Here is a 20,675-nt window from a genome sequence, read left to right on the forward strand (position 1 = left end):
TGATCAACCAGAAAACTTGTTTCCCCTTGTTTTTTCTTTATATTTCTAATCTGTGTCAGCCTCAGAAAGTACTCAACAGTTACATTCTCACGGAGCAAAGGTGCAGTGGGTCACAACAAAGAAAGAACTTATTAGCTCAAAGGTCTGATGTGGTTAATACCATGGCTACTACTTGTTTTTCTTACATTTCAACTACATTAACTAACGCACTCGCAGATGCACAATGGACAAGAGATACAGGAACTTGGCAGCAAGCATTGGCCCAATAATGAAGCCCTTTACCAGTACTATTCTAATAATTTTTCACCCCTTAAAGGGCTCTATGCCCATTAGGACTTTTAGAATGTTCAGGCTTCCCGTGCCTTTCATGGTTGGGAAGTTGTGAATATTCATGTGCGTTAGTGTTAAGAGTATGGATAAACCTGTCAAGCAAGCTAGAATGCTAATCAGAGGGATTTGAATTGAAATACTCCTTTCATGTCCAGGAGACTTATTAATTAGAGCCCTAAGTTGATTTTCTTCAGAGAAAGGTGGTCAGGGATAGCCCCCTGCTAATGTCAGAAGAGTTGGTGAAAAATATAATATAGTAAACAGTAGACAGACAGATTTTGGTTTCGGGGTAGATGCTCGAGCAGGTCCAGAGTCCTGATCCGCCTTGCCTGTCAGGTCTCTTCCTCATGACTTTGTCATGGGTGGGATTTCCTGTGGTGGCTCCCGGCATTCTAAGGCTTGAATTCCAAATTCACCAGGAGGCTTTCTCTGTCTTCTCTGTCAAACAGTGATCACCTCTTCATTGAGACATCCAAGATACTCGTAATACAACAATTTATGTAGCTATGCATTTTCCGTGGTCTTCCTCACATAGTTATTAGTATGTTTCAGTTCATTTAGTTCAGTTGCTAATTCATGTCCGATTCTTTGCGACCCCATAGACTGCAGCACGCCAGGCCTCCCTGTCCATCACCAACTACCGAAGTTTACTCAAACTCATGCTCATTGAGTTGGTGATGCCATCCAAACATCTCATTCTCTGCCGTTCCCTTCTCCTCCCGCCATCAATCTTTCCCAGTATCAGGGTCTTTTCTAGTGATTCAGTTCTTCATATCACGTGGCCAAAGTACTGGAGTTTCAGCTTCAACATCAGTCCTTCCATGAATATTCAGGACTGATTTGCTTGAGGATGTACTGGTTGGATCTCCTTGCAGTCCAAGGGACTCTCAAGAGTCTTCTCCAACACCACAGTTCAAAATCATCAATTTTTCAGTGCTCAGCTTTCATTATAGTCTAACTCACATCCATACATGACGACTAGAAAAACCATAGCCTTCACTAGACAGACCTTTGTTGGCAAAGTAATATCTCTGCTTTTTAATATACTGTCTAGGTTGGTCATAACTTTTCTTCCAATGAGTAAGCGTCTTTTAATTTCGTGGCTGCAGTCACCATCTGCAGTGATTTTGGAGCCCCAAAAAATAAAGTATGTCACTGTTTCCATTGTTTCTCATCTATTTGCCATGAAGTGATGGGACCAGATGCCATGATCTTCATTTTCTGAATGTTGAGTTTTAAGCCAATTTTTTTTCACTTTCCTCTTTCACTTTCATCAAGAGGCTCTTTAGTTCCTCTTCACTTTCTGCCATAAGGGTGGTATCATCTGCATATCTGAAGTTATTGATATTTCTCCTAGCAATCTTGATCCCAGTTTGTGCTTCATCCAGCCCAGCATTTCTTATGATGCATATAAGTTAAATAAGCAAGGTGATAATATACAGCTTTGACATACTCCTTTTCCTATTTGGAACCAGTCTGTTGTTCCATGTCCAGTTCTAACTGTTGCTTCCTGACCTGTGTACAGATTTCTCAGGAAGCAGGTAAGGTGGTCTGGTATTCCCATCTCTTGAAGAATTTTCCACAGTTTATTGTGATCCACACAGTCAAAGGCTTTGACATACTCAATAAAGCAGAAATAGATGTTTTTCTGGAACTCTCCTGCTTTTTCAATGATCTAGCGGATATTGGCAATTTGATCTATGGTTCCTCTGCCCTCTTCCAAAACCAGCTTGAACATCTGGAAGTTCACGGTTCATGTACTGTTGAAGCCTGGCTTGGAGAATTTTGAGCATTACTTTACTAGCATGTGAGATGAGTGCAACTGTGTGGTAGTTTGAGCATTCTTTGGCATTGCCTTTCTTTGGGATTGGAATAGAAATTGACCTTTTCCAGTTCTGTGGCCACTGCTGAGTTTTCCAAATTTACTGGCTTATTGAGTGCAGCACTTTCACAGCATCATCTTTCAGGATTTGAAATAGCTCAACTGGAATTCCATCACCTCCACTAGCTTTGTTCATAGTCAGCTTCCTAAGGCCCACTTGACTTCACATTCCAGGATGTCTGGCTCTAGGTGAGTGATCACACCATTGTGATTATCTGGGTCATGAAGATCTGTTTTGTACAGTTCTTCTGTGTATTCATGCCACCTCTTCTTAATATCTTCTGCTTCTGTTAGGTCCATACAATTTCTGTCCTTTATTGAGTCCATCTTTGCATGAAATGTCTCCTTGGCATCTCTAATTTTCTTGAGGAGATCTCTAGTCTTTCCAATTCTATTGTTTTCCTCTATTTCTTCGCACTGATAGCTGAGGAAGGCTTTCTTATCTCTCCTCGCTATTCTTTGGAACTCCACATTCAAATGGGTATATCTTTCCTTTTCTCCTTTGCTTTTTGCTTCTCTTCTTTTCTCAGCTATTTGTAAGGCCTCCTCAGACAGCCATTTTGCTTTTTTGCATTTCTTGTTCTTGGGAATGGTCTTGATCCCTGTCTCATGTACAATATCACGAACCTCCCTCCATAATTCATCACACACTCTATCAGATCTACTCCCTTAAATCTATTTCTCACTTCCACTGTATAATTATAAGAGATTTGATTAGTATCTTAAGAACAAGCAATATGCTAGAGCTCTCTGTATGCCCATAAAATCTGCACTGAGTTCTTTGGATAACAGGAAGGTGTCAATATAAATTTGTAGAGCTTGATAATGAAGCAGTGTACTAAAGCAGACAAAAGGGAACTTTCCCAGGGTGGAAGGGCGGAATTGGGAGTTGGAACTGACATACATACACAACTATGTACAAAATATCAACAGATAATTAATGAGAACCAATTGTACAGCACAGGGAACTCTACTCAGTGCTCTGTGATGGCCTAAATGGGAAGGAAATCTAAAAAAGAGGGGATATACGTATACATATGACTGATTCACTTTGCTATACAGCAAGAAACACAACACTGTAAAGCAACTATACTCCAATAAAAATTAATTTAAAAAAAGGAAGTTTCCCTCTTCTTTTGGTAAGATGAACAGTCAAGTTTACTATCAGTCAGGTCTAGAAATTAAAAGTATAGAGACCAAGAGTTTACCTGACAACTGTGAGCCATCATATTAGAGTTGCTGCTTTCCCTGCACTAGCTTTGAAAGCAATAAAGAGGGAGAGAAATCAGTCTATCTGAAATGGCCATGCCTGGCCTGCCAGTTTTTCCACCTTGGTCCACCTGAATATCTTCCACCTTCCCATGACCTCTGGATGGAACAGAGGTCAGAGAAGGCATGTAAGTAAAGTACAGAGTACTTTTTGAGCAGCAATTGTCACCCAAGCTAGAATCGCAATCCTTCTCACTGGGGAAGCAACACAGCACCGTCGTTAAGAGCATGCTCTGTAGCATCAGTCTGCTTTGGTTCATGATGTCAGTTTTGCCCCTTGTCAGCTGCATGACTGTGGGCAAATTACTACTCTGGCCCCAGCTTCCTTATCTCTAAAACAGGGATGACAGTGACTTCCCTGCTGGTTCAGTGGCTAACACTGTGCTCCCAATGCAGTGGGAGTGGGTTCAATCCCTGGTGAGGGAACTAGATGCCACATGCCACAACTAAGAGTTCACATGTTGCACTGAAAGATTCTGCATGCCACAACTAAGAGCCAGAGCAGCAAAATAAACAAATAAGTATCTAAAGCATAAAACAAAATAGGAATGATAACAGTACTTGCTTCACAGAGTTGTTGTGAGGATTTATTTTATGTAAAGCACTTAGAATAGGGCTTGGCAATAAATAATAACTACTAAATATTATTGTGACTGCAGCCATGAAATTAAAAGACGCTTACTCCTTGGAAGGAAAGTTATGACCAACCTAGATAGCATATTCAAAAGCAGAGACATTACTTTGCCAACAAAGGTTTGTCTAGTCAAGGCTATGGTTTTTCCTGGGTCATGAGAGTTGGACTGTGAAGAAGGCTGAGCGCCGAAGAATTGATGCTTTTGAACTGTGGTGTTGGAGAAGACTCTTGAGAGTCCCTTGGACTGCAAGGAGATCCAACCAGTCCATTCTGAAGGAGATCAGCCCTGGGATTTCTTTGGAAGGAATGATGCTAAAGCTGAAACTCCAGTACTTTGGCCACCTCATGCAAAGAGTTGACTCATTGGAAAAGACTCTGATGCTGGGAGGGACTGGGGGCAAGAGGAGAAGGGGACGACAGAGGATGAGATGGCTGGATGGCATCACTGACTCGATGGACGTGAGTCTGAGTGAACTCCAGGAGTTGGTGATGGACAGGGAGGCCTGGTGTGCTGCGATTCATGGGGTCGCAAAGAGTCGGACACGACTGAGCAACTGATCTGATCTGATCTGAAATATTATTGTTATTTACAATTGTTATATAAATTATTATTTACAATTACTATTATTAATAATTTCTCTCAACACTCAACTTATTTAATTGGCCATCATTTCCTACTGATCTCTTCAGGAAAATCTCTGTCAAACACCTGCCTTCCACCATGACCATCACCATTTCAGCTCATACTACCAGACTGTGACCTTTATTCACTTATCAAACAAATTTATAAACACCCTTGTGGCTTAGCTGGTAAAGAATCCATCTGCAATGTGGGAGACCTGGTTTTGATCCCTGGGTTGGAAAGATCCCGTGGAGAAGGGAAAGGCTACTCACTCCAGTATTCTGGCCTGGAGAATTTGATGGACTGTATAGTCCATGGGGTTGCAAAAAGTTGGACACGACTGAGCGACATTCACTTTCAGGAAAGGATGAACTATATTAAGTTTGGGGGCTAGACAGATGGAAAACAAAAACTTACAATTTCAACCCACAATGAATCTAGAGAATCCGGAACAAATAAACTGGAAATTACAGTATAGCATAATTAGTATCATCTGAGAGAAATGCACATACATGTACACAAGGGAATGAAAAGTGAAAGTGAAAGTCGCTCAGTTGTGTCTGACTATTTTTGACTCCATGGACTATACAGTCCATAGAATTCTCCAGGCCAGAATACTGGAGTGGGTAGCCTTTCCCTTCTCCAGGGGATCTTCCCAACCCAGGGATCAAACCCAGGTCTCCTGCATTGCAGGTGGATTCTTTACCAAATGAGCTATCAGGGAAGCCTATGCAAGGCAATACAGGACTACAAAAAAAGTATTTCTGACTCCTGGTGGTTCAGACAGTAAAGAATCTGCCTGCAGTGCAGAAGACCCAGGTTCAATCCCTGGATCGCGACAATCCCCTGGAGAAGGAAATGGCTACTGACTCCAATATTCTTACCTGGAGAATTCAATGGACAGAGGAACATGGGTTGCAAAGAATTGGACATGACTGAATGATTAACTTTCACTTTTTCGCTTTCCCCCAAAAGACTCAGCACATGTTTTCCACTTTCCCTCCAACTATGACCGTATTCCTACTGAAGCTCCTAACACCGTGTGTTGGGTTTGTTGGACATCCACTGTCATCCCAACTTCAGCATGTTAAAACAGACCTCTTAATTTCCCCGCCTGCACTCCTGCTCTCAACCCTGCCTCCACCGTGTCCCTTCCTGGTCCTTCCCGTGTCAAATGGCACTGCCGTTTGTACAGTGACTGAGCTAAAAAACCGAGGAGTTGTCCTTGTTTCCTTTTTCCCTGAACCTCTTCAAATCCATCAACAAGCCCTTTTGGATGTATCTCCAAAATATATCCTCAATCTGTCCACTTCTGTACATTTTAATTATTGCCTCCTTATTGGTTCAAATCAGCATCATCTCCCACATGGATTACTGAAGTAGTCTCCTAACCGATCTTTTTGCTTCCACTATTGCTCCCTGCGACCTGTTTTCCAAACTTAAATCAAAACAATCACTTTAAAATAATGAGATCCTGCGCAAAAACACCCCAATGGCTCCCCACTGTAATCAGAATAAAAACCAAACTTTTTAAGGCCTGACTGATCTGGCCACTGCCCTCACATGCCAGAGCAGAGCCCCTACTCTCTCGTTTGTTCACCCACCAGCTTTACTGATTTTCCTCCTGTTCCTCTATCATGCCAATCTGTTTCCACTTCGGGGCCTCCTCCCTTGATTTCCCTCTGTTGAGAACATTTTCTTCCCCAGTCCTTTGTATGAATGGCTACTTCTTACCCTCAGCTCTTCAGCTCAAATATTCAAAGGGCCTTTCCTGATTTTTTTTTTACCTAAAGTACCCTCTCTCCTATTTACTCTCCTATTAGGTTATTCACACTTAGCACGATTTGAAATTATATCATTTATACCTTCATTTGTTTACTGTCTGTCACCTTCTACCAGAATTAAGCTCCAAGTATTCTAGGCACTTGTCTGGTCACTGTTATGTCCCTAATGTCTAGAGGAATGCCTCGCACAAAAAACCATTCCCAAATAATCAATTTTGATGATTCAAATAAGGTAGTTTCAATGGTACTCAAAAAAACCATTCCCAAATAATCAATTTTGATGATTCAAATAAGGTAGTTTCAATGGTACTCAAAAAAACCATTTCCAAATAATCAATTTTGATGATTCAAATAAGGTAGTTTCAATGGTAGGAGGACTAACAAACGAAGGAGTAGTAAAGAAAAAGAAATAGAAAATGTAGACTTCTTTTACAAAGCGTGATTGTGAGAAAAGAGGTAGAGAAAGCTTGAAGGGCCAATGCAAGGGGAGAAAAACTTGTTTCTTAATTTCCTGTATGTCAAGGACCCCTTTCAGGAATAAGCAAAGCCCTGGGTCCTAGGACTTCCCATGTGGCGTGAGTGGTAAAGAATCTGCCTGCCACTGCAGGAGACTTAAGAGATGCAGGTTTGATCCCTTGATTGGGAAGATCCCCTGGAGAAGGGCATGGTAATCTACTCCAGTATTCTTGCCCAGAGAATCCCATGGACAGAGGACCCTGGAGGGCTACAGTCCATGTGGTCGCAAATAGTTGAACATGACTGAAGCAATTTACATGCACCTGAGTCCTGACCTCAGGAAAATGCAAACACATACAAAAGTTTACAAACCATTCCAAGGGGTTCAAGAATTCCCCAAAGTTCTTGTACTCTAGGATAAGAATTCTTACAGTATAAACACAACAAAGATTCCTAAGATATGGGTTAATAAAGAAAGGACACTGAGTTAATAAGAGAAAACCAGGTAAGGGGTGTGCACTGTCCTTTGAAACAAAACAGAAAAAAGCAAGGTCAAGTGAAGATTTAAATAAGAAGGGGTAGAAATTTGAAGTTCCTGCCTGGCAGAATTTTAATTTTTCAGCGATACAGGAGTTAAGATCACGTGTTAAAAAGAATCATCAGGGGCTTCACTGGTGACTCAGTGGTAAAGAATCCACCTGCCAATGCAGGAGACATGGGTTCAATCCCTGGTCTGGAAAGAGTCCCACGTGCCACGAAGCAACTAAGCCTGTGCACCACCACTACTGAGCCTGTGCTCTAGAGCCCAGGAGCCACAACTACTGAGGCCATGTGCTGCAACTACTGAGGCCGTGCACGCTAGAGCCTGTGCTCCACAAAGAGAAGCCCTCACACAACTAAGAGCAGCCCCTAATCACAGCAACCAGAGGAAAGCCCACAAAGCAACGAAGACCCAGCACAGCCAAGAGTACATTTAAAAATAAATAAAATTTTAAAATAAATAAATAAAATCAGTTGCATTTAAAATGTATTCATCAGCGTTGAGCAAAATATCAGGCATATACTATGTGTTCAACAAAAGTCTACTAAATATTTTGATTGAATAATTGAAAACACTGGAGTTATCCTATATGGGATTCTGAAATCTGGTTCCACAAAAGGTCAACTTGTTTTCTTTGAAGAAAATTGTCTCCAAAAGTTTAGGTTAAAAGACACTTTGAGGTAAGTAGGAATAGCTTCACTAACAGAGGACATAGAAAACCACATAAAATGTTATGAATAATTTTGAGGTAGATTCTGTATTTATAATAAAAATAAGTGAATAAATGTTTTAGGCATTCACTTCAAACGAAATAGTAAGGTCACTTGATAACTTTTCTTAAAAAGAAATAATCTCTCTAGTCATTCCATCCAAACCCAAGCTCCTCATTTCTCTCCAATCCAGACCTTACTGTAAAGAAATAACCTGATTTGTTTAAGGAGCTTAAAACAGTGGCCTTAGGAGGAGTATCATTTATCATTTCCTTTTGTTGTCAAGAGGCTTTTCTGAACCAAAAGAATTTAATAATGTAGATTGATGTTAACAACATAACTAAGACAAACAGAACTACCTTACTTTGTTTGCTCTTCAGTTGCTAAGTCATATCTGACTCTGCGACCCACGGACTGTGACCAGCCAGGTGCCTCTGTCCATGAGATTTCCCAGGCAAGAATACTGGAGTGCGTTACCGTTTCCTTCTCCAGGAGATCTTTCCAACCCAGAGAGCAAACCCACATCTCCTGCATTGGCAGGCGGGTTCTTTACCACTGAGCCACCAGACAAGCCCACCTTACTAACTAGCTCACTTCAAAAGATTATCATGGGTACATGTGGAAGAAAATTCACAGCAGTGCTGTTCATATTTACCAAAAACTGTAGAAATTGTAGCGTTCACCAACAGCACAGTAGATAAATTGTGGTATACCCTTACAATGGAACAACAAGCAACTAATTACAAGCAATAACTAGGATCAACCATAAAAACAATGTTGAGTAATGAAGCAAAATATAAGGGAGAACTTAGTACAATTCCATGTGCACAAAGTTCAAAACAAGCCAAGCTAGAAAGTGCAACTTCACATACAATGACAGTGAAAATCTATGGAAAAGCAAGAAGTGGCTGCCACAGGAGTCATGATAGGGGCTACATCTGGGGACATGGAGGCATGTATGCTGGGAAAAGGGAATGAATAATAACACAGCTGCTCCAGGACTTCCTTGGTGGGCCAGTGACTAAGAGTGTGCACCCCCAATGGAGGAGACCTGGGTTCGATCCCTGGTAGGGGAACTATATCTCATATGCTGCAACTAAAATCCGTCAAAGCCAAATAAATAAATAATAAACAAATAAATATTTTAAACATAACAACTGCTCTAACCACTTCTAACTGGAGTACTTTAAAAGCAAATTATCCTGAAACAAACTGAAAAAGAAAGAGACTGAGAATGTCTACTTCAGAGGAGTCATAAGCAGTGACTTTTTTCAGAAGGTAAACAAGATTTATTTTGGAAGTTGCCATTAAATAATGCTAAAGTGTATATTGTTTAAAATATGTATTTCATGAATGTACCTTCCTAGTTATTACCCACTAATTAAGACTAAAGCCAAAGTCTTTGACTGTGTGGATCACAATAAACTGTGGAAAATTCTGAAAGAGATGGGAATACCAGACCACCTGACCTGTCTCTTGAGAAATCTGTATGCAGGTCAGGAAGCAACAGTTAGAACTAGACATGGAACAACAGACTGGTTCCAAATAGGAAAAGGAGTTCGTCAAGGCTGTATATTGTCACCCTGCTTATTTAACTTATATGCAGAATACATCATGAGAAACGCTGGGCTGGAAGAAGCACAACCTGGAATCAAGATTGCCAAGAGAAATATCAATAACCTCAGATATGCAGATGACACCACCCTTATGGCAGAAAGTGAAAAGGAACTAAAAAGCCTCTTGATGAAAGTGAAAGAGGAGAGTGAAAAAGCTGGCTTAAAGCTCAACATTCAGAAAACTAAGATCATGGCATCTGGTCCCATCACTTCATGGGAAATAGATGAGAAAACAGTGGAAACAGCGTCAGACTTTATCTTTTTGGGCTCCAAAATCACTGCAGATGGTGACTGCAGCCACGAAATTAAAAGACGCTTACTCCTTGGAAGAAAAGTTATGACCAACCTAGATAGCATATTCAAAAGCAGAGACATTACTTTGCCAACAAAGGTCCGTCTAGTCCAGGCTATGGTTTTTCCAGTGGTCATGTATGGATGTGAGAGTTGGACTGTGAAGAAAGCTGAGCGCCGAAGAATTGATGCTTTTGAACTATGGTGTTGGAGAAGACTCTTGAGAGTCCCTTGGACTGCAAGGAGATCCAACCAGTCCATCCTAAAGGAGATCAGTCCTGGGTATTCATTGGAAGGACTGATGCTGAAGCTGAAACTCCAATACTTTGGCCACCTCATGTGAAGAGTTGACTCATTGGAAAAGACCCTGATGCTGGGAGGGATTGGGGGCAGGAGGAGAAGGGGATGACAGAGGATGAGATGGCTGGATGGCATCACCGACTCGATGGACATGAGTTTGGGTGAACTCTGGGAGTTGGTGATGGACAGGGAGGCCTGGCGTGCTGCAATTCATGGGGTGGCAAAGAGTCAGACACGACTGAGCGACTGAACTGAACTAAACTGAATTAAGACTAAATGGTCTAGTTACTTGATCAATTCAAATAGGAACAAAAAATCAGTTTTATCCTGGAGGCAGATTTGAATAATGGGACACTTTCCTTTCATAGTTATGTTGTTCTTCAGTTGCTCATTCATGTCCCACTCTTTGAGACCCCATGAACAGTAGTACAACAGGCACCCCTGTCCTAAACTATAATAGATTAGTTATGTCCTAATGGGCACCTCATGCGAAGAGCTGACTCATTGGAAAAAACTCTGATGCTGGGAGGGATTGGGGGCAGGAGGAATAGGGGACGACAGAGGATGAGATGGCTGGATGGCATCACTGATTTTGGGTGAACTCCGGGAGTTGGTGATGGATAGGGAGGCCTGGCGTGCTGCAATTCATGGGGTTGCAAAGAGTCGGACTGAGTGACTGAACTGAACTGAACTGAAACTGTCATAGATTAGTTATAACTATTAGTTCATAGTTATAATTAATCTGTTTTCTTATAATTTCAACCCGATTATTATTCTGTTTATTTCTTTACGGGTTAAAGAAAAGGTTTATTTGAAATTCTGAAAACCACTAGAGGAAATTTAAAACAACGAATATCCTGAGATAATAACCTAGACTGGAAGAAGGAAAACAAACACAGAGATACTGTCATCTATGCAATGTTTCCTGAAATCGCTATCCTTGACTTTTCTTAAAGAATAAAAAAAGTGTATTCCTTTGCATGTTTAGGTATCATGTCCATGATCGGAGCAAAGTTATTCAATTTAAATCTCAAACACTTTTTCAAAGAAAAGCCAGCTTACCCTGCCTTTCTTGTGTATAATTTCTACTGTAATTATACGAGATTTTTCGTGCAAATGCCTACGTAATCTCGGCCCTTCACTTCCCAAAGTCTATAAAGTGGTTCAGAAATGAGAAGCTGGGAATCACGCAGACCCTGGTTGAACCCCCAAATCTCTGACTTCCAAATTCCTCAGCGCCACTCCAGAGCGTTTCTAAACAGAACAGTCCCCCAACAACCAAGCCGAAAGCTGCGGCGGGAAGCGAAGCGGTCACCATAGGAACATAAGCTCAACCCTAAGCTCCCGAGAAACGACAACACGCGCAAAGTTTGTTCCGGGAGGGTTTCTCTGGACCGCAACTCTGCCCGCTACCGCCCCTCACGCCGGCGCCAAAATCCACCTCAGGGGTCGCCCACAGACCCTAATCCCCGCCACACCCGCGCCCTGCAGCTGCCCTCTCAAAGGCCTGCTGACCCAGGAGATGCTTTTACCCCGAAGCGGCGCATCCCCGTGCTTCTACCTGGGGCGGTGGGTCCCTCCCCGGGCTTTTTGGCCCGCCATCCTCCCCGGAGATCATCCCGGCGACTACCAGGACTCGGTCCCCGCCTGGGATCCAGATCCCTCAAGGTCTCCATCCTCCGCCCCCTTCTCCTCCCTTCCCACCCCAAATCGACTTGGCCCCTCCCCGGGGGGCGGTGGGAGGCGGGACCGGGCGGGAGGGAGGCGGGACCCGGCGGGAGGGAGGCGGGACCGGGCGGGAAGGAGGCGGGACTCGGCGGGAAGGAGGTGGGGGCGGTTAGCGCCGGCCGGCGTCGCCGTCGGCCCCGCCCTCACGCTCTGTACCTGAGGGGGCTCGTCCTCCACCTCCCCGGCGCCTTCACTCCGCTTCCGTCCCGCGCGCCCCAAGTCCCTGTGCGCACGCGTACCTGGCTCGACCCTCCCTCTCGCGGGGACTACAAGCCGTGCGCGCGCACACACGCACGTAGCGTCGCGTACGTCCGCCTGTCTGCCTTACAGGGCGCCCTGGAAAGGCTTCTTCCTGGTCCATCCGCGCCGCGCAGGCGCAAGCCCACGCAGCGCCTAGACGACCCTCCAGAGCGTCCCGTCTCCTAGTAACCAGCCTCCACCCACTTTTCCAAGCTTTTTCCCAACTTCCTGCGGGTGGCCATCTTAACTGAGTAGAGTGCGCGTGCGCAGAGCTCTATTTTTTCCCCCGCCTATGGCTGTCTTCTCTTAGCTCTGGGATACTTGCTGCTTTACTGCCACTTTTGTGTGCTATTTTCCCAGGGATCGGTCGCCATTCTGGACGGATTAGTGAATTCGTTACTCCGCAGAGTTGCTTTTGGGCGCTGGGAGGGTGATGCGCTCTCCATCCTCGGTCAGGGGCCTCTGTGCGGGGAGCCTTCCTTTGGTGAGGTTCTGCTGCTGCAGCCCCGCAAGAGAGAGCCGGCCTTTTGGGGTGAGCGCCCGCAGCCTGCACAGTCTGGGGAGCCCTGACCGCCCTGTACCATCCACTCTGAGTTGAATCTGGGAATGACAGGGAGAGAAAAATGACAGTGCAGATTCCTGACCTGTATATCTTCTCCACAAGCCAGGCCGTCTCCAAGTCCCCCCAAAAAAGTGATCACGGTTAACAAACAAACAAAAACTGAAAGGGTAGAGTATCTCACTTGATATTTAATATTGTATTGATTCTTTTCCTATCTAATACAGTTTAAACTTGTCTTCTATTAGGAGCCTTCAATCTTGGAACACTCCTTTAACTTAACCAAGTATAACATTATTTTTGGCCATCCGGCTATGTTAATGTTGACCAATTATTAGCTAAAAGTGAAGAAAGGAGCTTGTTAGTGAAAAAGAATGAAAAGTGCATTTTTCTGCCAGCTGGAAAAGAAAAGTTTAGCCTTTTTAGCATTTAATGTTTAATATCTTTGGCTGCAAAGAATATAATCAATCTGATTTCGGTGTTGACCATCTGATGATGTCCATGTGTAGAGTCTTCTCTTGTGTTGTTGGAAGAGGGTGTTTGCTATGACCAGTGCATTCTCTTGGCAAAACTCTATTAGCTTTTGCCCTGCTTCATTCCGTATTCCAAGGCCAAATTTGCCTGTTACTCCAGGTGTTTCTTGACTTCCTACTTTTGCATTCCAGTCCCCTATAATGAGAAGGACATCTTTTTGGGGTGTTTTAGAAGGTCTTGTAGGTCTTCATAGAACCGTTCAACTTCAGCTTCTTCAGCGTTACTGGTTGGGGCATAGGCTTGGATTACCGTGATATTGAATGGTTTGCCTTGGAAACGAACAGAGATCATTCTGTCGTTTTTGAGAGTGCATCCAAGTACTGCATTTCAGACTCTTTTGTTGACCATGATGGCTACTCCATTTCTTCTAAGGGATTCCCGCCCACAATAATAGATATAATGGTCATCTGAGTTAAATTCACCCATTCCAGTCCATCTTAGTTCACTGATGTGTAGAATATCAACATTCACTCTTGCCATCTCCTGTTTGACCACTTTCAATTTGCCTTGATTCATGGACCTAACATTCCAGGTTCCTATGCAATATTGCTCTTTACAGCATCGGACCTTGCTTCTATCACCAGTCACATCCACCACTGGGTATTTTTGCTTTGGCTCCATCCCTTCATTCTTTCTGGAATTATTTCTCCACTGATGTCCAGTAGTATATTGGGCACCTACCAACCTGGGGAGTTCCTCTTTCAGTATTCTATCATTTTGCCTTTTCATACTGTTCATGGGGTTCTCAAGGCAAGAATACTGAAGTGGTTTGCCATTCCCTTCTCCAGTGGGTCACATTCTGTCAGACCTCTCCACCATGACCGTCCATCTTGGGTGGCCCCACACGGCATGGCTTAGTTTCATTGAGTTAGACAAGGCTGTGGTCCATGTGATCAGTTTGTCTAGTTTTCTGTGATTATGGTTTCACTGTGTCTGCCCTCTGATGCCCTCTCGCAACACCTACCGTCTTACTTGGGTTTCTCTTACCTTGGTCGTGGGTAGCTCTATACAGTCAGCAGAAACAAGACCGGGAGCTGACTGTGGCTTAGATCATGAATTCCTTATTGCCAAATTTAGACTTAAATTGAAGAAAGTAGGGAAAACCACTAGACATTCAGGTATGATCTAAATCAAATCCCTTATGATTATACAGTGGAAGTGAGAAATATATTTAAGGGAATAGATCTGCTAGACAGAGTGCCTGATGAATTATGGACAGAGTTTCATGACATTGTACAGGAGACAGGGATCAAGACCATTCCCAAGAAAAAGAAATGCCAAAAAGCAAAATGGCTGTCTGAGGAGGCCTTACAAATAGCTGAGAAAAGAAGGGAAGTGAAAACCAAAGGAAAAAAGGAAAGATATAAACATCTGAATGCAGAGTTCCAAAGAATAGCAAGGAGAGATAAGAAAGCCTTCTTGAGCGATCAATGCAAAGAAATAGAGGAAAACAACAGAATGGGAAAGACTAGAGATCTCTTCAAGAAAATTAGAGACCCCAAGGGAACATTTCAGGCAAAGATGGGCTCGATAAAGGACAGAAATTGTATGGATCTAACAGAAGCAGAAGATATTTAGAGGTGGCAAGAATACACAGAAGAACTGTACGAAAAAGATCTTCACAACCCAGATAATCACGATGGTGTGATCACTCACCTAGAGCCAGACGTCCTGGAAAGTGAAGTCAAGTGGGCCTTAGAAAGCATCACTACAAACAAAGTTAGTGGAGGTGATGGAATTCCAGTTGAGCTATTCCAAATCCCGAAAGATGATGCTGTGAAAGTGCTGCACTCAATATGCCAGCGAATTTGGAAAACTCAGCAGTGGCCACAGGACTGGAAAAGGTCAGTTTTCATTCCAACCCCAAAGAAAGGCAATGCCAAAGAATGCTCAAACTACCGCACAGTGGCACTCATCTCGCATGCTAGTAAAGTAATGCTCAAAATTCTCCAAGCCAGGCTTCAGCAATACGTGAACCGCGAACTTCCAGATGTTCAAGCTGGTTTTAGAAAAGGCAGAGGAACCAGAGATCAAATTGCCAACATCCGCTGGATCATGGAAAATGCAAGAGAGTTCCAGAAAAACATATACTTCTGCTTTATTGACTATGTCAAAGCCTCTGACTGTGTGGATCACAATAAACTGTGGAAAATTCTGAAAGAGATGGGAATACCAGACCACCTGACCTGCCTCTTGAGAAACCTATATGCAGGTCAGGAAGCAACAGCTAGAACTGGACATGGAACAACAGACTGGTTTCAAATAGGAAAAGGAGTACGTCAAGGCTGTATGTCGTCACCCTGCTTATTTAACTTCTATGCAGAGTACATCATGAGAAACGCTGGGCTGGAAGAAGCACAAGCTGGAATCAAGATTGCCAGGAGAAATATCAATAACCTCAGATATGCAGATGACACCACCTTTATGCCAGAAAGTGAAGAGGAACTAAAAAGCCTCTTGATGAAAGTGAAAGTGGAGAGTGAAAAAGTTGGCTTAAAGCTCAACATTCAGAAAATTAAGATCATGGCATCTGGTCCCATCACTTCATGGCAAATATATGGGGAAACAATGGAAACAATGTCAGACTTTATCTTTTTGGGCTCCAAAATCACTGCAGATGGTGACTGCAGCCATGAAATTAAAAGACGCTTACTCCTTGGAAGGAAAGTTATGACCAACCTAGATAGCATATTCAAAAGCAGAGACATTACTTTGCCAACAAAGGTCCGTCTAGTCAAGGCTATGGTTTTTCCTGTGGACATGTATGGATGTGAGAGTTGGACTGTGAAGAAAGCTGAGTGCCAAAGAATTGATGCTTTTGAACTGTGGTGTTGGAGAAGACTCTTGAGAGTCCCTTGGACTGCAAGGAGATCCAACCAGTCCATTATAAAGGAGATCAGTCCTGGGGGTTCATTGGAAGGACTGATGCTAAAGCTGAAACTCCAATACTTTGGCCACCTCATGTGAAGAGTTGACTCATTGGAAAAGACTCTGATGCTGGGAGTGATTGGGGTCAGGAGGAGAAGGGGACAACAGAGGATGACAAGGCTGGATGGCATCACTGATTCAATGGACATGAGTTTGAGTAAACTCCGGGAGTTGGTGATGGACAGGGAGGCCTGGCCTGCTGTGATTCATGGGGTCGCAAAGAGTCAGACACGACTGAGCGACTGAACTCACTGAATGTTTAACATGTTCCGCTTTTCTTAAATAACCCAAGGGTTCTGAACTCTATTAGTGGCTTTATCTCCCTGTCTTTTCCACAGATGAAATAGATCAACTAGGTTTTTATAGCTGTTCTCTGATGATCTTGATATAGTATTCGCCTGTCCATTTCAAATGTAATATCATATTTGAAGAGACAAACTATTCTTGTTTTTGCCTAGTGAGTACTCATATTTTCCCCCACAGCATATTATTGACAGACATAAATATCTTTTATGTTAGAACAAATCTCATAAAAGTGCATTTTAATATGTGCCATATGTTTTTCCCATCTCTGCTTTGATTTTTTATCAGTATTTGTGCCAGTACATTTTCTCATTTTGTTGCATTAAGATATCATAACTTTGTAACTATAGCTGGACACTAAAAAGTTAAATCATGTCCCAGTTGTTTTAGATAAAGGCAGAAGTCCCAGGAGATACATTTTCTGTGAAATATAATTGTACCTAACTGATACAATAAGTTACAAGAAGCATGAGCTCTCAAAGACCATCCTAAAATGTTATTTTAGGGAAAACAAAGTATTCTCATTTCATCTTAAGATGCTAAGGTTATTTTGAATAAAATGTTCTCATGATCTATCTAGCATTAATTGAAAAAAAAAATAGAGAAAAATGTAAAAATCTCAAAACTTTCTGATGATGTTGAAGGCTTGCGGGGTGAAGGTGATTATTATCATAGGAGATAGGAAAGTACCTCCTCCAGGGAAAAAATTACAAGAGTTTGAGTATTTACGTATGCCACCTTTGTTGATGTTCTTTTAGTCGCTAAGTCGTGTCCTACTCTTTGCGTCCTATGGACTGTAGCCTGCCAGGCTCCTCTGTCTGGGTGTTTTCCCATGCAGGAATACTGGAGTGGGTTGCCATTTCCTCCTCCAGGGGATCTTCCCATCCCAGGGATCAAACCCATGTCTTCTGTAATAGCGGGTGGATTCTTTACTGCTGAGCCACCAGGGAAATCCCAATGGGATTGTTTCTACTAACCTATTTTTTTCCTCCTAGTTATGAGTCACATCCTTCTGCTTCTTTTCATGCCTGGTAAGTTCATGGGGTCACAAGGAGTCGGACACGACTTAGCGACCAAACAACAAGTTTTTATTGAGCTTTCCAGGTGGCTCAGAGTGAAGAATCTGTCTGCCAGTGCAAGAGATGCAGGAGACAAGGGTTACATCCCTGGGTCTGGAAGATCCCCTAAGGGCATGGCAACCCACTCCAGTATTTGTGCCTGGAGAATCCCATGGACAGAGGAGACTGGCCGGCTACAGTCCACCGTCCAAGAATCAGACACAACTTAGCAACTGAGCACACACAAATTTTTATTGGCTGCCAGATGTTGCAGATTTGACATTGTTGGTGCTGAAGATTTTGGTTTTCCTTTAAATATGTGTAGGTTTTATTCTGAAATGCAGTGAGTTTACTTGAAAACAATTTAATCCTTTAGAACTGCCCTGTTGAAAATAGTAACCACTAGCTTCATGTGGCCATTTGAATTTATGTTATTAAAATGAAATAAAATTTAAAATTTAGTCCCTCATTTGTGCTTTGTACATTTCAAATTCTAACATCTAGCTTTCGTTGGTGGGTCAGTAGAATTCTCACATGCCAACATCCACACGTGACTAGTGGCCAGTATACTAGACAATACATAAAGGATATTTCTATCATTGTAGAAAGTCCTATTGGAGACCTGCTTTAGAAGTTTGCTTTTAAGCTTTATTAGGTCCAAAGTGGTCTTTATTTAGGGCTAATTTGACTCCATTATTGAGGCAATACCTCAGTGGACGCCCCCTCCTTTTACAACCTTTTTAAGCTCTTTCTTCAATGTTGCATGGTCATCTCTCTTCATTGGACATTCATAATAAAAAGCACTGTATCTTTCTTGGAGGCTTTTTTCCTTTACTTTTTTGTATTATGGTAGAATACACATAACATAAAATGTAGCATCCTGGCCATTCTTAGGTGTATAGTTCAGTGTATTAAATACATTTGTAATGCTGTGCTGTCATCACCACCACTCATCTCCAGAACTCTTTTCATCTTGTAAAATTGAAACTCTGTACCCCTTAAACAACTCCCCATGGCAACCACTATTCTACTTTCTGTTTTTTTGATTCGGTATCTAGATACCTCACATAAGTGGAGTCAAACAGCATTTGCCTTTTTGTGACTGAATTATTTCATCTAGAATAATGTGCTCAAGATTCATCATGCTTTAACATATTGCAGAATTTCTTCCTCCTTTTTTAATGCTGAGTAGCTTATCATATATATGTGTGTGTGTGTGTATATATACACCATATCTTGCTTACCCATGATCTATCAATGGACACTTGAGTTGCTTCCACTTTTTAGCTATTTTGAATAATGCTGTGATAAACATGGGTGTACAAATATTTCTTAAAGGCCCAGAAGTTGGTGTGCCACATCATATGGTAATTCTGTTTTTAATTTTTTGAGGAACTGTCAAACTTTTCCACAGCAGCTGTACCAATTGTACATTCCCACCATTAGTGCATAAAGATTGAAATTTCTCCACATCATCAACACTTGTTATTTTCTTTCTTTTTTTTTTTTTAATAGTAACCTAATAGGTATAAGGCAGTATCTAACTGGTAACTGTGATTTGCATTGCCCTAATTATTAGTGATGGTGAACATCTTTTCATGTTATCATTGGCCATTTTGGCCATTCATCTATCTTCTCTGGAGAAATGTCTATTTTAGTCCTTTGCTCAGTTTTGAGTTGGGTTATTTTGTTGTTGCTGAGTTCTCTATATAGTCTGAGTTTCAGTCTTTTATCATATATATGATTTGCAAATATTTTCTCCCATTGATTTGCCCTTCTACTCTATTAAGTGTTTTATTAACGCACAAAATTTGTAAATTTTCATAAGATCCATTGTTTCAGCATCTTTAATTCTTTTTCAGCAGAGTGTTTGGCCTTCAATAATAATTTCTTTAATCCAATAATAATAAATTAAAGTTCTTTGTAACAAGAATGATAGGACTAAGTAGAGAAGTTCTGTAATTTTCTGCCAGGAGATAAAATAGAGCATCTGGTGAATTCCTTTAAAAAAACAAAAAGTCTCAGAGAACCTATAGAGCCTGCAAACCTCCCACAAAGAAAACGGAAACACTGAGGGAAGGAAGGAGATTTTACTGTGTATTTTTGGCATCCTCACCATGACATTCCATTACAACAAACATTGCCTGAAGTTAGTTGAAATTCCCATTCTATTCACTTGTTAACAGTTTTTCCCTCAAGCAATCATGGAAGAAACTTATCCACTGCTTTAAGAGGTATCAGCAATCTTATTTTTATTCAGCTGTCCCAATGGGGTTTTCCCCAAGTAAATCTGCTACTCAAGTTTCTGCTTTGCATATGGATTCAAAAGTGGGTGATCGCTTAATGCAAAGGACAGAGAAAAGCAAATTGGAGCCAGTGACTCAGTTATTTCAAAACACCAAGAAAATAAGATTAGAAGACACAGATCAAGAAGCCTTTACAAGGAGCAAAGACACTGGCACAGGATATCTTTCAGAGAAAGCCTTGGGTCCAGTGATATGTGTTAAAGAAAGTGATGGGATAGAAATGACAGACGTCGAATGAAGTTATTTTGTATGTTACTAAAGAAACCAAAAATGGCTTTTGACTAAGAGGGCCTGATGAATGAGAGACTTACCTTATTAGGAAAACCTAACAAAATGAAGGAAGATGATCGCTTATTTTTTACTGTTTATGAATCAATGTAGATTGCATCTTTTGATGATACATAAGGCTATGGTTTTTCCTGTGGTCCTGTATGGATGTGAGAGTTGGACTGAGAAGAAGGCTGAGCGCCGAAGAATTGATGCTTTTGAACTGTGGTGTTGGAGAAGACTCTTGAGAGTCCCTTAGACTGCAAGGGAATCCAAGCAGTCCATTTTGAAGGAGATCAGCCCTGGGATTTCTTTGG

The 20,675-nt window shown here is 42.0% G+C and overlaps 2 protein-coding genes across 4 annotated transcripts in view; one reads left to right on the plus strand and one right to left on the minus strand.

The window, feature by feature from the left end:
- TSGA10 (testis specific 10) overlaps positions 1-12,447 on the minus strand; it is a 93,219-nt gene extending 80,772 nt beyond the window's left edge. The window contains exon 1 of one of the 3 annotated variants that reach the window (XM_019969771.2): positions 12,320-12,447. Coding sequence is in view for 2 of the 3 variants with exons in the window: in XM_019969769.2 (XP_019825328.2) it covers positions 11,968-12,111 (144 nt within the window). In the remaining variant the exon portion in view is untranslated. Of the gene's footprint in view, positions 1-11,967; positions 12,126-12,319 lie in introns of those variants that run through there. The other 2 variants (XM_019969770.2, XM_019969769.2) reach the window with 2 other exon arrangements.
- Positions 12,448-19,857: 7,410 nt separating this feature from the next.
- C11H2orf15 (chromosome 11 C2orf15 homolog) lies at positions 19,858-20,329 on the plus strand. The gene has a single exon (XM_019969432.2). It carries the CDS (start codon positions 20,054-20,056, stop codon positions 20,327-20,329), a length of 276 nt encoding a protein of 91 aa, XP_019824991.2. The 5' UTR covers positions 19,858-20,053.
- The last annotated feature ends 346 nt before the right edge of the window (positions 20,330-20,675 follow it).

This window comes from Bos indicus, chromosome 11 (assembly GCF_029378745.1).
Source record: "Bos indicus isolate NIAB-ARS_2022 breed Sahiwal x Tharparkar chromosome 11, NIAB-ARS_B.indTharparkar_mat_pri_1.0, whole genome shotgun sequence".
Taxonomy (NCBI): domain Eukaryota; kingdom Metazoa; phylum Chordata; class Mammalia; order Artiodactyla; family Bovidae; genus Bos; species Bos indicus.

Bases quoted from the DNA above. Each gene is read 5' to 3' on its own strand.
- C11H2orf15 (XM_019969432.2), top strand. From the start codon at position 20,054: ATGGGGTTTTCCCCAAGTAAATCTGCTACTCAAGTTTCTGCTTTGCAT.